Source organism: Electrophorus electricus, chromosome 17, assembly GCF_041902795.1.
Source record: "Electrophorus electricus isolate QZ-2024a chromosome 17, ASM4190279v1, whole genome shotgun sequence".
In the NCBI taxonomy this organism is placed as follows: domain Eukaryota; kingdom Metazoa; phylum Chordata; class Actinopteri; order Gymnotiformes; family Gymnotidae; genus Electrophorus; species Electrophorus electricus.
Genome location: NC_137513.1, coordinates 18,068,946 through 18,082,758, shown reverse-complemented (window position 1 = coordinate 18,082,758; position 13,813 = coordinate 18,068,946). Strand labels below are relative to the sequence as shown.

At 41.2% G+C, this 13,813-nt stretch overlaps 1 protein-coding gene across 6 annotated transcripts in view; it reads left to right on the top strand.

Moving 5' to 3' along the window:
* The first annotated feature begins 2,647 nt into the window (after positions 1-2,647).
* Positions 2,648-13,813, top strand: part of gdpd5b (glycerophosphodiester phosphodiesterase domain containing 5b) — a 32,838-nt gene continuing 21,672 nt past the window's right edge. For 3 of the 6 annotated variants that reach the window (XM_081699769.1, XM_035533991.2, XM_081699770.1), the window contains exons 1-2: positions 2,648-2,955; positions 13,217-13,391. In XM_081699769.1, the coding sequence (XP_081555895.1) occupies positions 13,275-13,391 (117 nt within the window). In that variant the 5' untranslated portion in view covers positions 2,648-2,955; positions 13,217-13,274. Of the gene's footprint in view, positions 2,956-13,216; positions 13,392-13,813 lie in introns of those variants that run through there. The other 3 variants (XM_027024327.3, XM_035533990.2, XM_081699771.1) reach the window with 2 other exon arrangements.

Here is a 13,813-nt window from a genome sequence, read left to right as displayed (position 1 = left end):
GGGTGGGTCTCATGCAATGGCCCTGTTCAAGCTGAAATGCTCTGTAAATACAGTGCATCCAGAAAGTATTCACAGCGCTTCACTTTTTCCACATTTTATTAGCCTTATTCCAAAATGGATTAAATTCATTTTTTCTACACACAATACCCCATAATGACAAAGTGAAAAAGGTTGTTTGAAATTGTTGGAAATTTATTAAAAATAAAAAACCAAAAAAAAAAATCACATGTACATAAGTATTCACAGCCTTTGCCATGACACTCAAAATTGAGCTCAGGTGCATCCTATTTCCACTGATCATCCTTCAGTTGTTCCGACAACTTGATTGGAGTCCACCTGTGGTAAATCCAGTTGATTGGATATGATTTGGAAAGGCACACACCTGTCTATATAAGGTCCCACAGTTGACAGTACATGTCAGAGCACAAACCAAGCCATGCAGTCCAAGGAATTGTCTTGAGGGACAGATTGGGGGAAGGGTACAGAAAAACCTCTGCAGCATTGAAGCTCCCAATGAGCACAGTGGCCTCCACCATCCATAAATGGAAGATGTTTGGAACCACCAGGACTCTTCCTAGAGCTGGCTGCCTGGCTAATCTAAGTGATCGGGGTGGAAGGGCCTTAGTCAGGGAAGTGACCAAGAACCCAAGAGTCACTCTGACAGCTTCAGCATTGCTCTGTGGAGAGAGGAGAACCTTCCAGAAGGACAACCATTTCTGCAGCAATCAGGCCTGTATGGTAGAGTGGCCAGATGGAAGCCACTCCTCAATAAAAGGCACCTGAAGGACTCTCAGACCATGAGAAACAAAATTCTCTGCTCTGATGAAACAAAGATTGGACTCTTTGGCCTGAATGCCATGAGTTATGTCTGAAGGAAACCAGGCACCGCTCAGCACCTGGCCAATACCATCCCTACAGTGAAGCATGGTGGTGGCAGCATCATGCTGTGGGGTTGTTTTTCAGCAGCAGGAACTGGGCCAAGGGAAAGATTAATGCAGCAATGATTAAAGATTAAATAGACAGCCTTAAAGAAAACCTGCTCCAGAGCACTCTGGACCTCAGACTGGGGTGAAGGTTCAACTTCCAACAGGACAGTGACACTAAGCACACAGCTAAGATACCAAAGGAGTGGCTTTGGGACAACTCAAGAACATTCACAGAGTGGCCCAGTCTCCTTCTGGCTGTCTTGTTCTAAAGGATAGATAGAATTTTCAAAAATATTTAAGTCAAATTCCCCAACATGGATTAAAAACATGTATGTGCACCTAGCAAACAAACGTTTTTTAGCATGTACTGTTAAAATTTGCTAGCCTCATTTATAGAAAATTAACATATCAAACTGTATAGAGTTCTGAGAGATGGCTGAAGCAGCATAAATGAATTCAGGACAATTTACAGGACAAGACAGCACTCAGCTACTAGAGTACAATGGCCTCCAGCGGTCTGCTCCTTCTGTTCAGCCTGTGAAACATAACTGAGTGGACCTGGTCGCTCTCTTATGTTAATTGGGAGCACAGTCAATGAGGACTCAGGTGTCAGTCTCTGAAATTGCCTGGACTGCTTTTAATCTCAAGGTAATTTAGCTAGATAAATTCAGTAATTTCTCTGTGTGTGTGTGTGTGTGGTCGTTCGTTCCAGTGCTGTAAAAGATAAGAAAACATTTCACTCGTATTTTGTTTTTTATATCTTTGTTATTCTGCCTCTAGATGGCGACACTGGAAAGTAGTTTCAGAAAATGTGTTCAATTGAGGAAGGCTCCTTTTAAGATATTCTAACATTCCTCATATTTCCTCTACGTCCCTCTAAAAATGACCACCAGCGAGTCACATAGCCAGGGCTAACTTTACTTTCAAAGGTGTCTGTCCGATATAGGTGTGCTACTGTCAGTTTGTGAACAGAACAGTGAGGAATTCTCAGCCTCCGCCCGCCTATAAAGGTCAGGCAGAGTGTGTTGCTCTGCTCCACCCTTTCCCTTGGGCTCAGCGGCCAATGCCCGAAACCCAAGACCGCCGTCGGTCTCTGAATGTGGCAGCATGACGCTAAATCTTGCTCCCCATTTCTCCAAGTGTAAATATTCTATCAAGCCAGACCCCTGCGAGTACCTCCCGCTGCTAGCTACCATTCAGGGGGCGGCGGAAGTTCGGGGTTTACAGAGCAGCTGGGTGCTGTTTTTTAAGCATTGACAGTAAATGGTAGGAATCTTCTTTCCCTCAACAAAAGCTGAAATGTCAGGGCATCGATAATAACGCTAGGCCTTAATGTGCGAATTCTCTTGGGATTACATGAATCGCTCTGAATGCGATATACCCAATACGGTACTCCACTCACATGAGAACCTGTTTTATTTATTGGGGGAGGGAGATAAAATTATTATTTTGCAAATCATCTAATTTTGTTTTTTACACAACATTCACCGGCAGCACTGCTAAAGGTTACGAAACTACTAAAGTAGCGAAATTAAGTTACTATGTTACTGTTTTTCTTAACACAATGGTGAACTGCAGCGCCCATGTACAATAGGTAGGCTCATTTGCCCCTATCTAATTTGACGGCAGATAGCGCGATTGGACGCACCAATATATCGCCCCGCCCCTTTCCCGCCCCGCCCCTTTCTCGCCACTAGCGTAGGTTAACCAACCCGTCTTAAAACCCTCCGGTCTGATGCTATAGTAGCGTAAACCCTACCGACAGCGCAAAAACAAGGTGAAACAGTCCCGCTAAATAAGAGTTTTGGACTGGCCCGTGTCTGCATCGCCTGTTTATCTCGGGGGTGTTTCGTACGTGGCCACTCCAGCCGGGGCGTATGTGTGATATTCACTTCTGATTTTATGAAGTGCTCCGATACTTTTGTGGCAATATCGCCGCCGAATTTAGGTGTGAAAAAGAGTTCAACGGGATACGCGGCGAAAGCAGTTCACCTGGCTTCCCAGCTGTAGGCAACCAAGTCTGAAGAAGGTAAGACATTAAGAGCCATCAACTTGAACAGATTTTCGCATCTGAAAATAAGAGGTCGGAAAACAGTCCGGTTTCTTTTAATGTCTTGGTGTGTTTTAAACTGATCTCGTGAGGCTAAACCCAGTAGGCTTTTGACTTTTAGGATAAATCACTTGAATGGGCTACCAGTAGTTGCTGGAGTCGGTGCGCAAATTATAGCAAAGGTCGTGTGCCATTTCGCTCAGTTTCTGTGAGCAGGTCGGTTTGGTTCATTAATAAATGAAGCTGATGCCAGTGCACGGCTCGATCTTAATGACAGGCTGCGGCTGACTCTTGGAGCGCGCCTGCTGGTGTATTACTGGTCACCCGGAAACACCCGCTTTGTTTGTTGACAGCTTTTAGGCTATTGGACTGATACTCAAATAAACGTCGTATTAGAGATTTACTGTCCCATATAGGAAACTTGTCTTGGCTATATAAAAACAAACGTCAACAAAATAGATAATTTGTATTATTGTTTGAAATTGTATAAGATTAAATTATATTAGGCTTGATTGATTTATGTGATGTTACATGCATTTCTTTGAGCTGCTGCATAAGGAAACATTAAGTAGTGGGAAACCCTGATGTCAGTCTCACAGGGTCATCAGGCTAAGCATCCACAGAGAAGTGCACTCAGTGATGCACTCTGACATAACTGGCCTCAGTCAATGTTCATTTACAGATCACAGATTAAGTGGAACACATATCTGTAACTGGCATTCTGATGAAGCACGTCACCAAAGGCCAGACGTGGTACAACAGAGGTTACTGGTTCTCATTTACTCTGAGTATATCCTTTTACATGTATTAATTAGCACTGGAATGTTTGGGACATTTCTTGTGCATGGGTTATACACACTTTGAATGAATGGAACAACACTTTAAAACCCATTAAATATGTCACACTATCATTCTTCTTAAATAACCCAGTCACTGGCTAGGCATTGATATTTAGTGATAAATGGTAAAAACATCCTGACATTGCTAATTCTAGTTTTCTCTGTTGACCCCAGAAAGCTCAACCATTATTGTCTTGTATCTATAAGTTCAAAGTGTTTTTTTTTCTGACCAATCAAATATTAAAATAAGTTCAGTTTAGCAAAAATTAAATACTGCACATGATGCTGACGACGACGACGACGATTATTATTATTGCTGTTGTGTAGTTTGTTGTTTATAAGAAAGTATCATATAGGAATATGTCTGGCTGTCTATGTAAAGAATCATATAAACGACACAGGAAACTGGAAAGGTTAGTTTTTCTGCCACAGGCAACGTTGTACGGCATTACCTCTGTTAGCACGACTGAGAGGGATGATGCTGAACAATGGTCGGTTATTACTGTCAGTCCTTTCTGGGCCCCAGATCTGCCCCCTCTGTGATTAGATGTCCCTACACATGTTCATTGCTCACCGCTGTGTCTTAAAGCCTGCCCTGTCATAATCAATAGACTAAAGAAAGAAAGAAAGAAAGAAAGAAAGAAATAGAACATGGAGGACTTTGTATTCCTAGAAAAAAAAGTCTATTTTAAACAGTGCCTACAGCAAGAATGTCTGTGTGGGGTAATTATATCTGTAAGGATTTTCTCCACTAATTGTCAGAAATTGCAGCAATTATGAATCCCCCACTGGCATTGGTCTTATCTGTATTGTCTTTGGTTCAATGAGACTTTTGCTTACCTGTGCTGTGTGTGTGTGTGTGCACGCGTGTGTGTGTGCATGTTTACGTGTGCGCGTGTGTGTGTGTGCATGTTTATGTGTGTGTGCATGTTTACGTGTGTGTGTGTGTGTGTGTGCATGTTGCTGTGTGTGTGTGTGTGTGTGTGTGTAACTGAGTATGGTGTTTTTGGGTCTCGGTATTTTTGTCCTGCGCACCACACCAGTGTAATGTTGTTGTCACCTCCTCTGTTGGCCATATTGAAGATAAAGTATCAAGTTTGAGATTCACCTTTGGTCTGTGGCAGTTCCTTTTGCTAGGCCTTTGTACTGCCACCCAGGAAAAACTCACGTGATTTTATTATGTCTCCTGAATAATCTTTGGGCCTAAAATGAGACACATGCTTTATTCAGAGACATCAAAATTGTGCAGTCAACACACATTTTGTTGTTGACATTTAAAGGTGGTGTCTTAGGAAGAACCGGCATGTTTTGATTGTACCAAGTTGCCGATTCCAAAAAATGCAATGAGCTTTGTCCCTACGTAGCCCCTGGTCCCAGCGTGAAAGCTCCTGGAACAGGGCGTATGCCTACAGGGAGCCTGAAGCCAGGCGTGGGCAGCCTGGATCAGAGCTGCATTTGGGGCAGCGTGTTCCGCCTGCTGCTCTGGCCACATCTTTGTTGGGTAGCTATTACAAACGGCTGCCTGTCCTCCTTTTCCCCCAAGGGGTGGCCCTGATGCATCGCTCGCTCCCTGCCCGTCTTGGTGCATGGCACCGATACGACCAATTTCTCAAGGATGTTTGGGTGCGCAGAAAGAGTTAAAGTTTCGATGGCCTTCTTTTCTGCCACAGGGAACAGTATCAGCACCTAGTGTCTGATTAGACTTTGAGGCAGCATTACCTTCCTGGTCAGGGCCAACCAGATGCACCAAACTGCAGGAATCAGGCTGTTCTCCCTTATCTTTGTTTTAATGTTTGGGAGTTTGTTCACATTAGCCCCCACAGAGAGCATTGAGTTCAGCCAGTATCTTCGATACAGATGTCCGTGCCTACAAGTGGTTAGAGTCATACAAATGCATTTTGGCATATTTGTGAGTGGGTGGCAAAGTGATGTATTTACTTGTCTCGGTTATCTGAGAATGTGTTTCTAGAGACATGTTATGTCCACAGTGAGCACCCACATAAAAGAAAGGTCATACACCCTGGAAAAAAAGCTGTTTTATTGCAATGTTTAATATAATGTGACTAATTTCATTTGTATGCACAATAAAGTAATGCATATGCTATGTGTAAGAGAAATTTTAAAAAAAAATGTCTTAAAATCCTCTCAGCTTCAGGGTGGTATCACTGATAGGGATACGGAGGGTACACTGATGTTTAAATAGTATGCTATGTAACAGCAGGCCGCTGGAGACTTGAACGCAATGTGTAAACGTATTTGTGTAAAAGTAGTCCCTTTCAAATCATCCATCACATGCTTTTGTTATGGTTTAACACTAAAGCATGACACGGCACCGGCCATGACTTATTCACGTGTGTAACCTGACTGCCTTTCAGGCTGGTTGAGATCCTTATTCAGTCAAAGCCGTATTGTGTGCGTGTGTGTCTGTGTGTTCGGAGTAGTCCAAGCCGATGGATATGAAGAAACTGAAGGAGATCTCTACAGACGACCCTCACGTCTGGCACAGAGGAAAAGGTGTCAGGGAGAAAGAGATAGTGAGTGATGGGCAGAATGACAGAGAAAGAGAAGAATGCTCATGAACAGTGACGTGCAGTGACATGGTTAACTAATGCATGAAGCTGCTTCCGAAGCCTGCTTTAAGATGCATTCATGGAAACAGTGTCCTTGTGTCTGTGTTTGTGCATGTACAAAGTGTTCAGTATCCTACTGTGTATAAAATGTTTGGTATACCAAGTTATTTGGTATCTTACAATTATTTCCAGTGTCCAGAAGAATGTTTCATCTGTGTTTGAACCGCAGTTGCCTCGGCACTGCGTGCGTGCCGGCTTCGCCAACCATCTCTCACTCCCTCTCACTTTTATTTCTCTTGTCACTCCCTGCAGCTTTTAATTAGCACCAAAGAATGTTTAAACTTTCCACGCAGTGCTTCAGAGCAGCGACCCTCTTCTCAGCTGTGACATCCCACACGGAGGGAGGAAACGTCTCTAACGCTACCTCAGCCCCTTACAATTACAGCGGGGGCTGATTGACGTTGTTGCATGTTATCTCCAGCCAGTGTGGTGTGATGAGGAGGCAGCCTCTTGTCACTTACCACAAGGCTTTTAATTTATAGCTTCTGTAAATTAGATCCCATTTAGAATGGTAAACTTGGCTGTGTTTTCCTGCTTTAGCCGAAAGACAGATACACAAATTCATATTTTGCATGTCAAGATAATTAGGGTGCTACAGGAAGCGTTATGAGTAATGGGTTTTTGCATTGATGTGGTATAGTATTAAGTGTGGGATTTTTTTTTTCCATATTAATCATCTTGATACTTTACCAAGCATTAGACTGAGCAGTCCTGCATTCAGTGATGTATACATTTCCTTATAGAGAACTTATATTTAGCTAAATATATCACGCCAGCGGAAAATTGATTAGTCATTCCAAGGTCTAGCTTCTCCAGCCACTCCTAACTGGACAGTCTCCAATCATCTGCTGACTCATTCAACTTCTTCTCTTGTCTCGAGCATTTCTCACCTTTTCTGTCCTTAGAAGAGAAGACTGAGGGCTTGCGTACCTGTTACTGCTTTACAGTGCTCCATGATTGTCATGATCTCCAGGCCTTTTGATCGCTTGGTTACAGGATATGAGAGAGTTGCTGGCGTTGATGTTTACCCTTCTAATAATACACATCAATGTATATTTATTCATTTGTTTAAATCCTTTCACATGGAATACATATAGATGCCTTCTCAGTTCATTTTTTGAATTACCCCTCAGATTGTTATGAGGGATTGCTTTCATAATTTTATGGCTCTGTTTGCCTCTTATATATGCACCTATTTCAAGATTCTGCCAGGTTTATGTGTAAGACTGCTTCAGGCAAGTGTCAGTTAGGTATTGTTGCCAGCTGATTTGGCACTATTATACCGTATATTATATGTTACTATTATACAAAGAGCCTGTTTTCAGCAGGGAGCATACACTTTTATTTGCAGTAATATTTCTTTATGAGTAGATGTTAAACTCAATGCCATGAATTACGCCTTACATAAATCATGGACTACAACAAAAGCTGCAGCAGAAATACACCTTTTAATTTTTTCTTTTCTTTTCTTTTTTATTTTACACCTGAATGTTTTACACATTTGTTATGACTATTTCATGTCACACAGTTTATTAAGGATAGATCTAATCCCTCATGTTTTTATATTTTTATAGTTGGTTGGATGCCTGGTTGGCTTGTTTGCTGCTTTATTGGCTTGTTGGCTGCTTGTTTGACTGCTTGGTTGGCTTGTTCTGTTTGTTCAAAGTTCTACTAAGGCTGAAAATACTTTAGAGGTCTAGGTTGTTGTTCTCTGTCCTGTGTGGGAAAATGACTAATTTCTCTGGTGAAATCAATTTTGGTTCTGATATTTTTGAACAAGAACTATTGAGAATACATAATATCAAAACATCTCTATTATTGTTGGACAGGTGTGCATAAGGCAAATCTGTTATGACTATCTTGTTCTTTCACTTTCTCTGCCTATCTTTCTCCCTCTCTTGTTCTGTCTTTCTCTCTCTCTCTCTCGCTCTCTCTCATTCATGTACACACGCACACCCTAAAACACAATCATAAATATGTACATTTTCTGCACTCACATACTCATATACAAGTTGGTCAGAGTTGATCAGTATCATCACAGAAGTAGTAAAATAATTTCAATAGCAAACTATATTTTTTTTATCATTAGGCACTCATCATATGGACACTAATGGAAAAATGAGAGCCAGGGCTTAATGTGGTACTGATGTACAAAATGAGGTCAAATGAGGTTAAATTCTGACCTAATTTTCAAATGATTTGCTAATTTATGCTTCTTGATTGGAATTGCTGTAGCTGAAGTATCGTTTCCAAGAGTTTAAAAATGTGTCCCTAATTCTGAATGAACCATGCTTTTAATGCCTGATCAAACTGATTCTATAACTAGCTGGCTTGACCTCGTTCCTGATCAATTTAAGACTAATGACTAATTAAATCATTAAGCGTCACTGGGCACAGTGCAATGTGAGTATTGTGCTTTCTCTAAGATTATGCGAGTTGAAATTCCATTAACACTGCTTGACTGTAATGTTTCCCTCCATCCCCATACAAGTGCATGTATTTTGCAGTTATAACAGGAGCCAGTTAAGATAGGTATAGGCTAGCTATTCTGGATCTAATGAGCAAGATGTGATTTGCGATCTCAGTTAATCTGCTGATTTAAGTTTAATCATCAAAGGTTTCCATGGAATTTTCACTTGAAGTGACATGATCACCTGGAACCATCCTGAACTGAGTCATTCTGTTTTCTTTGATTTCGTGCCAGATTCCAATATGCAGATCATCTCACTGTAGTTACTGTCTTTACATACTTCTAGTTGAAGCATGTATTGAAGAAACACAATTTGAAAAGTAGATGAGTATTTAGCAATGGGGCTGCATTGGGTTCAACACAGTACAAAAAGAAAAAACCATAGTGACATAAACTAACATGTATTTAGGATTAGGCACAGAAAGCTCTTCATGTTGTACTAATGCTGTAATCCTACTCAGTTGCTGTGGTCCTCTGAAAGAAAGAGATTATGGCCAGATGGTGACCATAATTACGATCTCTTTTTGAAAATTTTGGATGCATGTGAAAACTGACAACTGAAAATGTGAAAATGGATGTGAAACAGTTGCCTGACATTGTATGTTATAACTTTAACATCTTAGCATGCACCCAAAGAAACGCACAATATATAGCCACACCCACAGCCCGCATACTCTGTGTAGATTTAAATGGTTCTCAGTGAAAGCATGAGTCACCTCACATATTTATTCAGTATCACCTACAGCTCGCGTGCCAGTATGCCAGTATGCACAACTGTAATTCCCTTAGTCATTCCGGTGTAAACAACCAAGGCTTGCCTGCAAAGAATGTCCAAAATGACTGTTGCTCTTGTAGTAGTAGTGTGGAAATAGCAGACTGTCCTCCCAGGCACTCTAAAACTGAGGCTTGGGTCTCCCACTCTAAAGGAGGGTGTTTTTGCTTGGGTTGACTAAACAGATGGTCACTTGGATGTTCCTTGCTGGCGTGGTGGTAATGAGTGGGAGGGCCGGCTGAATCAGCTCAGGAGGGGCTTTAATTCAAGATGAAGGCAAACCCAGACAACCTGCTAATGGAATTCTGCTGCTCGTGACCCATCGCTTATGTATTTCTAATGTTTTCGTCATCATCATAATTGTAACCTCAACAGCAAGACTGAGTCATAAGGGTTGGGATAATTCTGGAAAAAGTTATCTGACGTAATTGATTTTAGAATTGTACACTGTGTTTATAATTGTTTTATATTTTGGGTACTTTTTTGAAAGTGAGAAGGGGTTGCCAATTTTAGGTATTACATTACGTTTATTGTTCCAAAGACAAAACTTGGCTGCAAATACACTGCACACTTCTTTTATGGCTTTGTTTTCTATTTTGGAGAAGAAGTGAGAAGTGTTTCAGTTGTTCAGATTTGTCATGCTGCTGCCCAATGGAAAAAAAGCAATAGTAACATCCCTTCAATATCACACATCTTTGATTACAAGATGTGGTCTTGTTTCCTGCAACACACCTGTGTGAGGCAGCAGATATGTGTGTGGTTATGACGCACTGTGTCGCAAGTAGAAGTGATTCCTGAAATGACAATAATCTAAAGATAGGTTGTTATGTGGTTCATTTTCTGATGTCCTTACCATGATGATGGTTTTAAGGGATTCGACATCAGTGTGTGAAGCGAACTGATTTCCCCACGTTTACATGTGACGCAGCAAAGAACCTTCTCAACCACGTCTGCGCCGTTGACGGTGTTTGTTGACTCTTCATTCTGTTGTAGTACAGAGGTTCATCCTCAGCTCATGCAAAAGGGCTGTTTTCACCTGCGGCTTCGTTCCTGATGCCTGTATGACTGCACAAATGGTCTCTGTCTTCTGGCCTTTCCGTTCAGTTTCCTTCAATGTACTACAGCCCAAAGTGCTGAACCATTTCCCTTGCTGGAGACCGTTATGCTCCTTTTTCTAGCGCTAGGAAATGAGACAGCAGAAAGAGATACTGTTGTTCACGGTCACAATCTTTATCCTTAGAGGGGTATGTTGCAGTGTTAATTTAATAGTAGTGCTCATTAAGATAAGGATATTTTCCTCCCAGTCCTTATTTAATTAGCCCCTCTTTTTACTATGTTGGTGAATGTTGAGCACAACATTTTGAATTCTCAGAGCTCGGGGAAAAATGTTTTATTCAATGGGACATTGATGGTGTTATACAGTGATATTGCATAATCTCCCCAATTCACTTTCTTAGGGTTATGTGTACATGATCAGACAAGGAGATGATATAATAATCTAATAGTGTGTAATGTAGAATGGACAGTGTGATGACCGTTCCAGCTTTGTCACATGGTGTTTGAGATTCCCTGCTTGTGCCTTCCAAGTGAGGCACATTGCTCATACAATGAAATCAATCATGTAGCCCTGTCACAAGAAATATTATCTCCATGGGTTGTACACCTCTCATCCAGCCTATTTTTACATGTCCAGAAACAGAAACAGGAAATGCTTTATAATTTAGCAGATTTGCCACACCATATGAAGGAACAAGAAAAATGACTGTGTACTCAAAAAATGTATTGGCGTGTACACAGCACAGCTGAATAATGTATACCATGCATATTTTAATTTGTATAGCATGTGCGTTTGAATGACCTAATTATGAAAGCTGATCAAGTTTGACCTTGTAACCGCGTCCTTCAACATGAAAGGTTGGAAGTACAATTTGATTATCAAAGTGATAGCCCAGGCTTAGTGGAGCCAAAGTACCGAATGTCCAGAGGTTATTCTAAGGACACGTCATCTCACAGTGAAACGTAACATTAACCTGGAGAAAACGGATACATATTTGCACCATCCCACAGTTTTCAGAAATATAATACATTAGGCTTTCTTGGAATGTGAGGAACTGGAGCAGCTTCTTTTCACCGAGTTTTAATTAGTTGCTGCTTTTAAACACAGTACTCCCTGACCTTCAAGATTAAGGTGAAGGGATAACTGATCACTGTCCACATCCACCGCTGGTTAGAGAGCTGCAGATTTCACGGTGTTTAATTTACTGACAAGATACGATGGCGTGTTTGATTCCTAGTGTTCTTTTTGGGAAAGGAGTAATCGGTCTTGCATTCTCACAGGCACGGTCTGCAGGTTCAGAGCTGGAGCTAAACCAAGAGCACAAATGACAGGTGCAGTACTAGCAGCAGGCCTAGCACGTCCCTCTGGTGCAATGCAAACGAAGTGCATTGCCATTCCAATGCCTCGGATGGGGCACCATTTTGGGCCCTCTTAGAAATGCTACATTAAGTAGATATGCAGCCATTATCACACACAGACAAGACTTTGCTTTTAAAGGCAGTTTTCTCTTTGATTGGCTCTTTGAAGAAGAGTGAGCCAATTTGCAGCTATTGGCTCTAATGCTTATTTTTACTGTCAGACAGAATGTATAACTAGCTTCATGCATGCTAGTTATTTTAAGATGACCAAATATGCTTTTGCCTGAGATAATGCCCATGGAGTAACAAGGGCCTTTTGAAAAGTGTGTACTTTCAGGGGTTACTTGAATGCAAAACACCATATCTGTCAAGCACTTGTGCACTCATTGACCAGAAACTACAGATAAGGCTTTTGAAGGAACACAAGAGACTTACTCACTCAGAGCTGCAGCCTCATCTGATGGAAATAAGCTTTTAGGTTGCATTAATGCTCATCCTCTTCAACCTCTGCTCTCAGCATGGTCCGTAGTTTTGTCTAGTTCCACATAACTATTCTTGTACAGTTCTGGTTAAGAGCCATAACTCAGAATAAACCGTATGTTCTCTGAAAGTTGTTATTCCAGTTTTAAAATTATGTGAATATAATTTCATTTAATGCATTTGAAAGTAAACACTCGCATTCCTTAAATGTGAAGATGTTGTGGGCTGGTTCCCACAATTCCCTAGATGGGAGGCAAAGTTTATTTCTTATACTGGCTGAAAGGCAGTGGAAAGTCTTTTTGCTTAAGATGCAGAAATGCAGTTTTAAACTCCCTGCGAATTAATTTGTGATTAGCCTGCGTTCAGGCTTAGTCTTGCTGCTTCTGGGCATGATTGATGCTGTAGTAATGGATCACAAACACTTTCGTTTCTGCTGGTGTGTACTGAAGCCTAAATATCTAGAGTTTTGAAACCTTAAAGAAAACTGATTTATCCGGACATGTTTAGGTGACAGTTAAAATCTGGAACAGTTCACAACATGCACTACTTAAGTATGCTGAAGTAGGTTTTTTCCTGACACCGGCTCTCCCCCCTCTCTCTTTGTGTGTGTGTGTGTGTGTGTGCGCGCCTCCAGGGTGCTATGCCGTCAGTGGGATGGTAGAAGGGAGGAGTTGAGTCCAGTCTGAAGGAGCATGGTGAAGCACCAACCCCTGCAGGTCTATGAGAGACAGCTGTGTTTGTCATGTCTGACAGGGATCTACGGCTGCCGTTGGAAACGTTATCAGCGGTCACATGACGACACCACAAAGGTGAGCCTGTCCAATTACATGGCATTTAGCGTGATGTTTAGTGGCTTGCTGAATAGTGCTCATTAGCAGATTTTTTTTTTTACTGCCATTGTTTTGATGAGTGATCACCAGTGTAAGATGGATATGATTTAAAAAGTTTTAAAAATGGTTATTATGGTTGTGCAGTATGAAGGGAGTAGTGAAAAAGTAAATTATAATCATTCACAAAGATGAAATAACAGCATGTAGGGCCAGTTTTTCAGACAGATTATAGATTATACAAAATTACCTGTAAATTCTAGTTTGGATTCCCTGATTTCAGTTAAAATTAGGCTTAATCTGTGTTTTATGAAAACGTAGTGTTGTAAAACTGTTATTGTGAGTTAATTTCACTTAAAATATGTAATTGGAATTTTATCTGGGGTACAAGACACAGGATCTAA